The 13,785-nt window shown below is 39.3% G+C and overlaps 1 protein-coding gene across 2 annotated transcripts in view; it reads left to right on the top strand.

Moving 5' to 3' along the window:
- Positions 1 to 13,185, top strand: part of RHOJ (ras homolog family member J) — a 71,115-nt gene extending 57,930 nt beyond the window's left edge. Inside the window, exons 2-5 of one of the 2 annotated variants that reach the window (XM_058162917.1) lie at positions 8,207 to 8,265; positions 9,013 to 9,177; positions 9,697 to 9,792; positions 10,950 to 13,185. In XM_058162917.1, the coding sequence (XP_058018900.1) occupies positions 8,207 to 8,265; positions 9,013 to 9,177; positions 9,697 to 9,792; positions 10,950 to 11,096 (467 nt within the window). In that variant the 3' untranslated portion in view covers positions 11,097 to 13,185. Of the gene's footprint in view, positions 1 to 8,206; positions 8,266 to 9,012; positions 9,178 to 9,696; positions 9,793 to 10,280; positions 10,921 to 10,949 lie in introns of those variants that run through there. The other variant, XM_058162919.1, reaches the window with a different exon arrangement.
- Positions 13,186 to 13,785: the final 600 nt, after the last annotated feature.

The raw sequence follows: 13,785 nt of genomic DNA, 5'->3' as shown, positions 1-13,785 counted from the left end.
GCATCCAGCAGCGTGCCTGGACAACCATTTTTGGGATAGTACACATGATGGAGGGAGTTAGAAAAGGTACATTAAACATTGCTTACCCTACAACATCTGGCTAGCTAATTGTGACTCTCCTTAGCAGTTGAGTATCAAGAAAAAAACAAATCAGAAAAAAACCCTTATCAAAACCTGGAACATTGACAGATTGCTGGATAGAGACAAGGCATCAAGGCCTGAAAGACAAACAGCACCCATAGTTGCCAAACTTCATCATTATAGCAGTGACATTACTGCACTCTGACCAAGTTTTCAGATACACTTCATTATAGGAAGCAGAAAATAGATATATGTTCTTTTGGAAAGGGAAATCAGAGAGTGACAATATTAACACAGTAGGAATCATAATGTTCTGCTGAAAAACGTATCTACCTACTGGAATAAATGAATGTATTACTTAGTTTTGCTTTCCTCTCAGGAAGTCCTGGCATAGCCAGCTATATGTCAGCTCTATACTAGAATGCTCAATCAACACAATATCCATATCTCCACAAAGTTGAAAGTCAGAGAGCTGTGGTTATCCCTTCTCACCTATACAGATGTATGTCCTATATTCGGTACCAATGACATATTAAACAACTGGAGAAATTTCACATGTGCTTTCCCCAGTCCATCCTCACCATTGTTGGCAAGACTGTGTCTCCCACCAGTAGGCCTTGGATTACCCAAAGCCCACCCACATTAAAACTCTGATTATCAGAACCATAGGTGGGACACATCATCAGAATGGCTAACCACCCTATGCCTCACAATTCCTCTAGCATGTACTGGAGACCATGACCATGAGGTCATCCACACAAGTTATACAAAGATGCTGTGAAGGAAACCATATGCTGCTATGACATCCGGCCAAAGGATCTAGAAGCTGCAGCTGCTGACAGAACTCACGGGAGAGCCCTATGCTACAAAGGCTTGGAAGACAGGCACTACCAAAACCAGAGCAGTATCAAGAATAACATCCACTTATTATAACAATGAACTTCCAGAACCCCCGTTGTGCTAGACTCAACACTTCCAGACTAGGACTGCACCTTTGTGTCCATAGATAAATTGCACAACAGCATGTCTTCTTTGAACTCAAAGAAATACACACAAATACACATGTGACACCCCTGACTTTCTTGAAATGATTTTACTATAGCATTATAGCAGGCAATAAAAACTTAGCCACGTCTGGATAGATTCTGCTCAATTCAAGCTGGGAAGCCTGACAGAAACACTAACAATCTGTGATATGCAGATGACACTTCATTGTTACATGAAAGTAAAATAAACCTAGAAGAGCTTATTATGAAAGTAAAAATGGGAAGTCAAAAATCTGGATTAGTGGTAAATATTAAGAAGATTTAAGTTAACACCAACTAAGCATGCTTAACGCACTTATAGTTGATTGTGAAATGGCAGATAGTTTTGCTTTGGGAAGTCAAGAATGGATAAATAAGGACCATGTATTGGAGAAGTAAAGGGAAGATTTATTCTAGACAGGAAGGAGTGACAAACTTAGACAAGAGGATGAAGGATAAGGATATTTCTGTGATAACAAAGCTCAGAAGTAGAAATCAATTATTTTTAGTACCATTGTACCTAGCTAAAAAGAGTGATGAGGTGGCCTAGAGGTGGAGCTGTCGCCTTACAATCAGGAGGCTGTGAGTTTGATCCGAGGTAGAGGCAGATATTTCTCTCTCTGGGCACAATGAACATGTATCTGCTGAACAAAACTCCACATTGGTGACAGGAAAGGCATCTGGCCAGTAAACACTCAGTTGCCCAGACTCCACCTTGCAAGGGATTATGGGATCGTTAAAAGATGATGATGATTGTACATAGCTAAGAAAGGTGTAAACTGAAAGGAGTGGGGAGAGAAAAGATCATTTACACAAGGCATCATTTTGTAAAGATGAGGGCAGTGTAAAATGGCAAAAGAGATTTTAAAAAACTATTGGTTGGTCATGCTAGAGATAGGTGAACAGAGTTTGACACCTTAAACCTCTTTATTTTTTTACAGAGAGGGAGTTGTTTCCTTCTCTACCAACTTCAGCCAGACTTCCAGAGATCTATGTTAGATGAGGGGAAAAAAACTGTGGAACACTCAGTCTCGATCTCTCTCCTCCTTCAGTTGTTGTTGATGAATTTTAAAGTAAGATGGATGAAGCAGCAAATTTGGGGTTGCTTCTGCTGGAAATGGTTGCATGTTTGTAATGTGATTTGTTTGTTTGCCAGCAGAAGGGCATACTTTAGTATAGATGGGATATTTATGCAGGCCTAATATCGGTTCCCAAGATGGACAAATAAATAACAAAGACCAGGGGTTGTCTACCAGCTTCAGGAAACTTTCCTACGAAAATCCTGCTGAGCAGTTAATCTGTTTGCCACTGTAACTCATCACCCTAAGCTTATAATTGACAGAAAGCCCACTTCTTAGCAGAAAGTTTTGATCTGACTGTTAAATGTTTGATTGATTTGCAGCAGTTGAGCAAAAGTACCTGATCCCCTGTTAATTCCTATGGGACAGTGGTAAAGTACTTGCCCAAGTTCAGTCCTTACTACCCAATTAAAAATAGATGATGAAACTAAAGAACCCAAACATTCACATTAGCCATTTATGGTACCATTCAGCCAATGTTGTGATAATATAACACTAGGCTTTATATCACCATAGCAACAGCTGGGTTGCTGCTAATCAGTCACAGATGTGAAAAGGCTCTTTTGCACCTAAAGGTGGCACAAACATGCTTTGGCAACACCCATCTCTCCTGTATCTCCATGATGCTGCCTCTATTTCATCCTCAGCCCATGACTAAGGTAGAGATAAGTCATTCTTAAGTCATTCTTAAGCTGTTAAAATTGTATTTTTCTCCTTATTCTAATTCTATCCTAGGGTATCCTCAAACCATGTAAAATCCAAGGAGTGCAGTGAATAGAAACAGAAATAGAGGCAGGATTTATTGTAGACCACCCAATGTGTTGTGATGAATAAATAAATAAGGTCCTAATATACCGTTTTCTTCTGCCAACTCAAGGATTGGAGTAGAAAATAGCATTGCAGCTCAGCTCTAGGGAAGAGACTTTACTATTCCAAATCAGAATGAAAATTGCTGACGCTAATGAACAAATAGTCTGATCTGGTCTAAAGTAACATTCTCAGTTCCTACCAATATCCGTAAAAGGGACTATTTCCCACCTATTGTTGACTGAAATAAGGAAAACAAGAAATGAGGTGTGAGTGGTTGAGTGATAAGGACCTGAACCTTGAGCCTCTTGTTCACAAGCTTTGTATCTAAGGGCTTATCTATACTCTGTTCCCCTTGATTAATAATGACATCTCCATGTAGTGCACTCTAGTTAAACAAAACAAAACAATAGCTGACATCTCTGAAGCCAGCTCACTGCTCACAAGTGTGTATCAGAGTTAGAATAAATATCAGTCAAGGCCATTTAAATCAGCTATTGAAACCAGGAAGAAACAAAACTAATTTGATACATTTATTTAAACCAAGCTCTAACAAAGATCGTGTGTGACCTTCAGAATGTGTTAATATCCAAATATTGCCTTAATCTTACACTGACAACTTGCACTTCTTCCTTTAAAAACTTATATTTTGTACGTTTTCTTCATTTTTACATAATGAGCACACACCCTTGTGTGTTCTTACACAGGGTCTTTTCTATGAGCAGCATCTCCATCAGCTTCTGAAATTAACTGTGAGAGTATTAGAATCAATACATTAATCAAAACATTATCCTTTGCTTCTCTTTGCCTTAATGTAATCCCATTCCTCTAAAGACATAGCAGAAAACAAAATAGAATGCATCAGGATGGTACATAGAGATTAGAGCCAGTAGTTGAACACTGGATCATTATTCTCCCATTGAAATCACTCTGGCCTATCACTCTATATTGTAGCAGGTCTAGAACAACTCGCCAAAACCAACTCGCCATGGCCATCTTGCCTCAGCCCACCCAGCGTGGTCATCTTGCCACAGCCAACTCGCTTTGGGCAATCCATGTGGGATAACTCAACATGATAAAGGTTATGTCCCACTGTTTCGTCTACAATTCCATTTTTGTCAATGGAAATAATGTCGAAGAATCAGTGGCGGATAATGTTTATCATGTTGAGTAATCCCATGTGGAATGTAGATATATATGAATATATATCTACAGATATATACAAATTCCTTAATATCGATGTACTTGATAATTTAGAGAAACTGAGCATAAACTAAAAATATGCATTAGAGTCACTTATGACCTTCCAGCATCCCCATGGCCACATGATTAAAATTCAAATGCTTAGCAACTGGAATGTATTTATGACAGTTGCAGTGTTCTGAGATCATGTGGCCACCTTTCACAATCTTCAAAACAAGCAAAATCAATGGGGAAACCACATTCACATAACAACCATGTTACTAACTTAACAACTACAATGATTCACTTAACAACTGTGGTAAAAAAGGCATACAATGGGTCAAAACTCACTTAATAACTCTCTTGCTTAGCAATGGAAATTTTGGACTCAGCTGTAGTTGCAAATCGAGGATTACCTGTACTCTATACATTCTTATAAGTTATTTCTATGTGTGGCAATATAGATATAACTGTGCAGCCTTTTCAGAAGACCTCACCCTTCTAAAGCAAAGTAGGCTTGAAGCTTCATAAAGAACCAGAATTGGAACAGAACAGATCCAGTGTGGATCAGGGGTGAAATGTAAAATTTGTTACTACCAGTTCTGTGGGCATGGCTTGGGGGTGGGGTGTAACGTGACTGGGTGGGCATGGCCAACTTTTTTTTTTTTTTTTAAAAGCATTTTTTCTACAACCTCTCAGTTGAAGAGGTTGTAGAAAAAATGCTTTTAAAAGCCTCTGATGATCAGGCAAAAGTAAAAAAAAAAACAACTGATGATCGCACGGCTCAGCCAGGCAATGTGGGAGGGCAGGGATTTTTGCTACCGGTTCTTCTGAACCACCCACCGCCATCGCTACTGGATCGGGCAATCCGGTCCGAACTGGGAGCATTTCACCCCTGGTGTGGATCAACCATCAGATAAATTTATTTCAGTCACTTCAAACTATCATGAAATCCAGATTTCAGCTAAACCTGGTGCAATCCTTAGTGCATAGTGCCTTATTAAGTGCTTCCTAAGTACTTGTTTCCTTTGGAGTTACTCCAGTAAGTAGCATACGCACTTTAGTCAGTAAGCAAATAAATGATAGACAAATAAAATATGTTCAGTCCATTTTAGGGTTTCATTTTGCACCAACTAAACTTTAGATTTTGATTTCTGTTTTCCATGTCGCAGAATATACACGACAGGATCTGTTGCAAGAATGTCCTAATCCTCCCAGCTGAGCTCCCATTTTCTTTTTGTGCAACAGATCCCTTCTAGTCCTTTTGCAAAAGGATGTGATCCAACCAAACAATGAGTCATGTAATGGCAGACAAATACAATCATCTGTAAAGCTAAGCAGACATGAGCTGACTTTTTGGATGGGAGGCTGTCTAAGTCTTCATTTATGCTTCTGTGGTCTAATGCCCTGACAGTAGAGATATAACATCTGAAAACAACAGCATGCAACTGCCCCCCCCTTCCAAGAAATTTGCGTGAGCCTCTCAAAGGCCTCCGCAAGTTATAACCAAGTACTTTGTAAGGTGACATAAATGGGAAATGGTTAAATATATTACTGCAAAGTAATCATATAAGCTATAGTTATAAAACTGTTCATTTTAATTAAATGTAGTGCAAGCAAAGCACAATTCCACCTGGCATGCCATTCAACAATCAACATGGTTCTTGATGCAATAAAAATCACACAGCCCTGCGTTAGAACATTTCAACTAGTACACATGGGAAGATGTAAATCTATAATATAAGCGTTTTGCTTTGTGACTGTCAATCATATCTCATCAAAACAGTAAGACATTAGAAAGAATCTTTCTTTTGTCTTCTTTTTAACCTTGCTTTCTGTATATACTTAATTTTTAAAAAGTCATCCATTCAAGTGTGAAAAAAGACAAGAAAAAGAATATACTGTAGCAAGGGCCATGCCGGATAATATTAAAGTATAGCCAGTGGGAAAGAGTAATTACTTGACTCAAGACCTTAAAGAGCATACAGGCAATGGAGGGCCTGCAATACAGGTGTTCCCTCATTCCCATGTAACATGTTGGGAGTCAGGCAGTCTATCGATTGTATAAATAAACAAATTTCTAAAGTTTCTAAAGACAGCCTCACATAAAGTGCGTGCATCATATGCAGTAGTCTAAAAGATGGTAATAATAGCGTGAAGCACTCATCTTGTCTCAGGAAAGCCCCAGCCTACATCTCTAACAGGAGTTGTGCAAACTTTCTCCTCTAGGGCAGTACCTTCTGATCAGGGGTGGGTTCTACTTACCTTTACTACCGGTTCGCATCGCGCCCACACACACTTCTGCGCATGTGCAGATCACCCATGATGATGTCTGAGTCAGTGGGCGCAGAGCTTCTCACCAGTTTTACTACCGGTTCTTGCGAACCGGTCTGAACCGGGGGCAACCCACCACTGCTTCTGATCCAGACTAACCACCACAGCCTGTGGCAGAGAAATGCAACTCTATGTTACAAGGGTTCAAGGATCTGCCACCTAATGGCCTCTCCTTGATCCTAATGATGTCAAAGGGTGCTAATAATAATGCAAATTAGAGAGTCAGTTTGGTTTAGTGGTTAATGCACCAGGCTAGAAAGGATGATTATGAGTTGAAATCCAGCCTCACACATGAAAGCCTGCTGAGTGACTTTGGGCCAGTCCTTCGCTTAACCCATCTCACTTCACAGGGTTTTTGTTGTGGGAAAAACAGGAAGAGGAAGGTGTGCTGGATGTGTTTGCCTTGAGTTATTTGTAAAAATAATAAAAGTGAGATATAAATAAACAAACAAGGCTATATGTGCTGATGGTATTGTTTTGTGCAATATTTTTAATCCAATGTCCTGAGGATTGCAAAAAGAATTGTTACACAAAATCACTATGGATTCTATGAAACATATAGTGGGAGAATATTCCTAACTGTAATCAAAGTCTAAATCTATAGAGTTATTCTTTTCAATATTATCTTGGATAATCCCAGTTTCCTAGTTACTTTACTTATGCATAATTTCAAAGTTTTGGGGACATGTCTGAGGAATCACAACAACAATGGTACTCTATATATCTCTATGTATGGCTTCCCCCAACATTATATGTTTCAATTATGTTGGACAACAAATATGCTAAGAACCATCACAGTTAAATCTCTATAGGATCTCTGTAATAAGAACCTGGTAGATTCGTAAAGATTTGTGATCTCTACAGCTATGTTGTGGATAGAATACTTACGTTGAGAAGCAGCGTCGGATACAATTTTTGAGTGTTTTTTGCTTATCTAGCCAAATTCAAGAGCAAGAAATCAGTTTGGGAAAATCTATAGCTTGCAAATGGATCAAAAATAAAAAAAGGTGGTGGGAAAACCATCAGCTAGATGGTTATTTCCCTGTGAGTTCAATGCTAACTATTGGGACTGTAGAAATGTACCTTCTCTGAAGCAGTCCCACACTGAGAAATGAAGTTCCTCTCAAGATCTGAATGGCTCCATTCAGCTGGTGTTTCAAAAGAGCAGAGATGCCCTCCATGGCATCTCTGTGAGAGAGATGCCATGGAGGGGAGCTGATGTGAAGGACTATAGTGAAATACCTAGAGCAGTGGTGGTATTCAATTTTTTTTTTACTACCGGTTCTGTGGGCATGCCTTGGTGGGCGTGGTGTGACTTGGTGGGTGTGGCAGGGAAAAGATATTGTAAAATCCCCATTTCCACCCTACTCCAGGGGAAGGATACTGTAAAATCCACATTCCCACCCCACTAACCTGCTTTCCAGCTCCGTTCTGTGTGGGGCAACAAAAGAAAACCCAGCCAATCAGCTGGGACTACGATCAGCTGGGACTCGGGAGGCAGTGAAAAGATAGGGGCGGGGCCAACCAGAGTGGTACTTACCGGTTCTCCAAAACTACTCAAAATTTCTACTACCGGTTCTCCAGAACCTGTCAGAACTGGCTAAATACCACCTCTGACCTAGTGTCATTGGGAGTCATGCAGCATATAAATTTAATAAATAATATGTATTTTCTCTTCTACATCTCCTTCTTTTACAGTTACTGTGACAGTTGGAGGCAGGCAACATTTGCTTGGACTTTATGACACAGCAGGACAGGTAATACATCTCCAGTTTATTTATTGTTTTCAGGCCATAACTTTTCAGTCATGAATAACAAGGCTGTTTTTCTTTCCTGATGACATTCTGAAATAGACATTTTACATTTCTGTAAAGATAGAAATGTATACAATTCTACAAAAGCCATCCTATAACTGCCACCCTAAACTTACAATATCAGATATTGAATAGAATAGGGGGGAAAAATTCTAAAAAAAAATTCTATTCTATTCTATTCTATCTATTCTAACTATTCTATTTTATTCTATATCAGATATCAAGAATAATTAGAGCAAATCCAGTTTTCTGCATCTCAAAGATGTTGCAGGTTTCGCTTGGCATAAAACTTTGATGAGGCCATCCTCTTACATCATTAAGAACAACCACCTCAATGCTGTGGATTGTCTTCCTTTATCCTGCTAGCTTTGTTTCTGACCTTTTTAAATTGATTTCAATGTTTGCCTCTCAGAATAAGGTAGTAGCAACCTGAAAATGTGAAAGCCAATCTTGTGGTTTACACTGGCAACTAGCACCACCTTCTGGTTAATTTAAGAGACTGTTTCTAAAGCTATGATCCACACAATAATAATATTCTCGAACAACTTTTGGAGTTTTGGAGCATCTTCCAAAGGTTCCAAAGTCTTCCTAACTTTTCCTTTCACATTTTTGAATAAGAAGTGAATTCCCCGAAACCAAGACCAAATAACAATTCTCGATCTCATCCCGTGTACTTGTTTGCTCTGATAGGAGGACTACAATCAACTGAGACCCCTCTCCTACCCCAACACAGATGTGTTTTTGATCTGTTTCTCTGTGGTAAACCCTGCTTCCTATCATAATGTCCAAGAGGAATGGGTTCCGGAATTGAAAGTCTGCATGCCACAAGTGCCTTATGTTCTGATAGGAACACAAGTAAGAAACCATGGAAATGTACATCAGTTGTAGATCAGGATACTCTGTGAAACACAAACTAGTTGGGGAATAGCAGGGAAAACTTTCCTTCATTGAATTGTGTTTGATCACAAAAGGATTCAAAGACTTCCAGAAATGAAGGGGGTTGGATGGTTTTTCTTATTTTGGTCCACTGTAATTTCAGAGGTACTGAAAATGAGTGTGGAAATCAGTATGGAAGAAGTAACGTCTCACCTATGAGTTGGTCAAATAGCTCTGAGAGCTTGCTTATTTATTTATTTATTTATTTATTTATTTATTTATTTATTTATTTTTGTCACACAGTGTATATATAAGCATAAGCATGAGATAATTATACAATATATAAGCATATATATGAGTATAAGTATGTAATAACTATATTAATTGGATATAACGAAGGAAAACAATAGGACAGGAACAGTAGGCATGTTTGTGCTCTTATGCACGCCCCTTAGATCTAAGGCTATTTAAGTTTTGTGTTTGTCTATATATTTCTAGATCGACCTTCGAGATGACCCCAAAACTTTGGCTCGGTTATTATACATGAAAGAGAAGCCCCTGACTTATGAACATGGCATCAAATTGGCTAAAGAGGTATTGTCTTCCTTCAACAACAGTAATAGTAGCTAAACTGATATAATCAGAGTTAAGCCAAAGGCCTGTCTCTTTTTCTCAGGGCTAAGCACACCAGAGATTTCATTCAATCACCATTGCCTCCTAAGAAATACAAAACAATAGATATATCTAAGAGTCTTTGTGGAACTTGATTTTCATTGTACAGTATAATTTATTTTCACCATTGAAAGTCTTTAGTATGAGGGCCCTTAAGAAAACCTTCCCCAAACTGGTAGCTTTTAGAAATAAGGTCTAGCATTCCTAGACATTGGAATTTGGGTTGTTGTTATCTCAATACATTTGGAGGGAAATTTCAAAAAAATGGCCTACTTTTAGCATTGGCTTCTCACCCATTTCAATTATGTGAGTAGCCCCAGTGGTGTTGTCATTATTTTAGGCTTGGTTCCCAGCTTAATAGATACACACATTTTAATTATTTTACTTTTGTTACATTTCTTCCCTTGAAGGAGCTGATGGAACCAGTTCAGAAACAATGAGTCAGTTGGGGCAGCGACACAAACTATGAGAGACCCTTAAAATGCAATGTCTATATTTTTAACTGTACAGTGTATGGCCATATGAGAATTACTCTCCTGTTTTGCCATGGCCTCTATAGAAGACATCCTCAGAAGGCAGGGAGGAGGCAGAGAAATCCTTGGATAATGATTGGGACGGGGTGGAGGGTGATCAAGAGGACAAATGAGAAGAAAAGATTCCTGTTGTTAGAGTACCTGCCTGCATTCTCGGGTGCTACAGGGGGTGTTTTTTCTATTGCCTATGGTTAAATAAAATTCATAGTCTGGTCAGTCCTTTATCGTGACCACAAAATGGTTTGGTCCCAATCGTCTTCTTTTTAAGGTAAACTCTTCTTAGATCAACCAAAAAGAAAATGCTATATCTAAACAGAATTATAAATACAATTTGGACCCAGCACTGGACATCAGTGTACATCTTAAGTTACATTTTGATGGGAATTAGGAACAAAAGGGGCTAATGCCTTCCTGCCTTGCTCCTGGGTTGCCAGAGGCATTTGGTACAAGACGCTGAACTAAGTGGGCCGCCCTTCGGTCTGATCCTGCAAGATCTCTTCTTCTGCTTTACTTCTCATTGTCAGCATTCTTTCTCTTTCATTCAAGATTGGAGCCCAGTGCTACTTAGAGTGTTCAGCTTTGACCCAGAAAGGCCTGAAAGCTGTCTTTGATGAAGCAATCCTCACAATCTTCAATCCCAAGAGGAAGAAGAAACTTTGTGCCAAGTGTTGCAGCTGCTGTTCAGTTCTATGATGCCTGGAGTTCAAAGTGGACCAGTTGTTGCCAGTTAATAATCTAATCCTACACAGAGGGATGTGACCAGAAAAAAAAACTACTTTATAAAGTGATTCCTCCTAATCTGTGATTCCTCTCAAATGCAACTTTGTAGACTTTTTATGCCTTGCTTTTTTTTTCCCTCTAATGACTATGCATCTGTAAATACAAGTTCGTGTTTTGATAACTTCTCTCTGCTTAGCCAGCAGATACAAGGAAAAAAAACTTTAGAAATTCTTGATATAGTCAGAATCCCTGATGCACCTGGAAGGAAAAAAAGATCTAAGGATCCTAATCCTACACCTGAGCCAAAAAGAACAAGCTTTGTCATTAGCAACCACAGGAAGAAATTAGTAAATTCCAGCTTTTTTTTTTCCTTTTTATGACCCTGTAGTCTCTTAATTCAGGATAGTGTCAGGGTGGCTGGAAGCAGCTGAGCATTTACTAGCTTGATGCCCTTCCTGACACCTACGTGGAGTTTGCAGCACATATTTTTTCACAGCAGAGAGTAAATCCCTGTATGAATATGCAATAATGATTAAACTTGAAACCCCCAAAATGGCATTTAGACATTTTTTAGGAGTCAGCCATGTTGACTCATGTAGAAGTTCAGTGTCAATTCAATCTTAATGCACAGCAATGCTTTTGAGAGAGATGGCATAGAATACAAAGTCATTAATGTGCTGTTCTTGTCTTCCTTTTATAAATGAAGCATGACCCAAAGAAATACTCTCAGGTTGCATTGTCATGTTGCCATTGGACGTGTGAGATTTTCCTCTTCTTAAATGAAATCTGAAGCTCTCACATTGTGCATTTTTCAAAATCATTTCAAAATAGTAATTGTCTGGATTTGAGAAGTCAGAAAATGCAGGGGGAAATGTACATATGTCCTGTCTGCCAATCGAGACTTTTTTTCTTAGAATTTATTATTATTATTCAAGCATAATACAAAACTACAATAAGAACTACAAACTGCCCTTTAAACAGTATAAATGAGGTTCCTCAACTTTCAGCTCCCAGAATGCATGAAGTTCAGCCATCTAAAAGTTGCTGAGGTTGAGAAACACCCCTGTAGATGGTCTCAGCTCAAATCCAGTTCCTAATTACTAATTTTCTTGACAATGGCAAGAAAGCAATCGGCCATTGTTTTCTGCTGGGGTGCTTTTAATATTTTTTTTAACTCTTAGGATAATCCATAGGTCTGGTATTATTCCTTGGTGTCTTCCATCCAAGTACTAACTAAGCCTGTAACTATTTAACTTCTGAGCCCAGACAGGTTAGGACAAGTGGGGTCACTTACTAAAGATGCTAATTTGCACAATCAAGATCAAAAGGCAGCTTCAGATCAAATACAAGCAGATCCTGAGAAAACCGGACACATGCATTTCACACACATGGATGTGTGCTCACACAAAACAAATACACCAAATACAAACCACCATTCTTACCTCTTTCCCTGACCTGGAAAAACTAGTTGAAAGTACCAAAATGCTTAGAGAAAGAAGGATTTTTAGAAGGAGCAGCAGTCCATTCGAAGCAACGTTTGCTTCAGTTTTGGGATGAAGTATATACAAAATGGCTTCAACTGCTCTCTTTTTCAGTAGCTTCACCTCTTTCTCCTATTGCTTTTGCCAATTCTGCCTCTCTTGATTCAAACCAGTTGGCAATAATCTATGCAGATGCAAAATGATTTCAATCTGTAGCCTCCTCTGGTGGTATTTGGAATTGATCCTCCTTGCACAGAGAGGCCAGGTTTGGCTAGCTTCATTAGTTTAGATGCTATGTGATTGAAAGCAATCACAACTTCTTCAGCAAAGCTGGCTGGGGAATTCTGGGAGTTGAAGTCCGCCAGGCTTAAAGTTGCCAAGGTTGAAGACCCCTGACTTAGAAGCTACTTGTGATTATGGAAAAAATGGTTGTCATTCCAATTGTCACCCGGCTAGGAAACCATAAGGAAGTAGCTATTATAACCAAAAGGCTTTTATTGTTGTAAATGCCTTCTTTGCAAAATGTTTTCTACAATTTATATCATTGATACATGATTCTTAAAAGAAACATTTTTAAAATATATTTGTGTATGCGTGTTTCTTAATGAGTGTGTGTGTGTGTGTGTGTGTGTGTGTGTGTGTGTTTATAAATAATAGGGACTTTTTAGTTAATTTAGTGAAGTTTGACTGAAATGCTCATGCTAGATATGAGTCCTATAGAACAAGGATGTTCACTGGCAGCACGAATTTTCGGAACATCAATGGCACTCGCTGGTTGCTTCTCTGCACACTCTTTACACCGCCAATGTTGCTGCTGCTGGGAGACCGGCTGTACGCAGCCGAATGAGGCTTGCTGTAATGTATCTTTAAATGTTTTGGCGGGAAACAAGCACGTTGCTGATTGGTTGAAGCCGCCGGCTAAACTGTATATAAGGAGAGGTTTTTCCCCAGCCGGGTTGCTGGGTTCACCATATATTAAAGAGCTGTTGTCACTACCCTGGTCTCCAGCCTCGTCACTGCCCGAACTTAACACTGGCGACGAAGGTGGGATATCGAGGCTAAGAGCACCAGGAACGAGCTGAACGCACGGAAGAACCGAACCCAGCAAACTCAGGGCGGAAACGCAGCGATGGCCAGCTACACTCCGCCCGCGCCGTTTGACCCATCCAGGGAGAAATGGG

Source organism: Ahaetulla prasina, chromosome 1, assembly GCF_028640845.1.
Source record: "Ahaetulla prasina isolate Xishuangbanna chromosome 1, ASM2864084v1, whole genome shotgun sequence".
NCBI lineage: Eukaryota > Metazoa > Chordata > Lepidosauria > Squamata > Colubridae > Ahaetulla > Ahaetulla prasina.
Note: the sequence above shows the minus strand (reverse complement) of the source record. Positions and strands in the feature narration are given on the sequence as shown.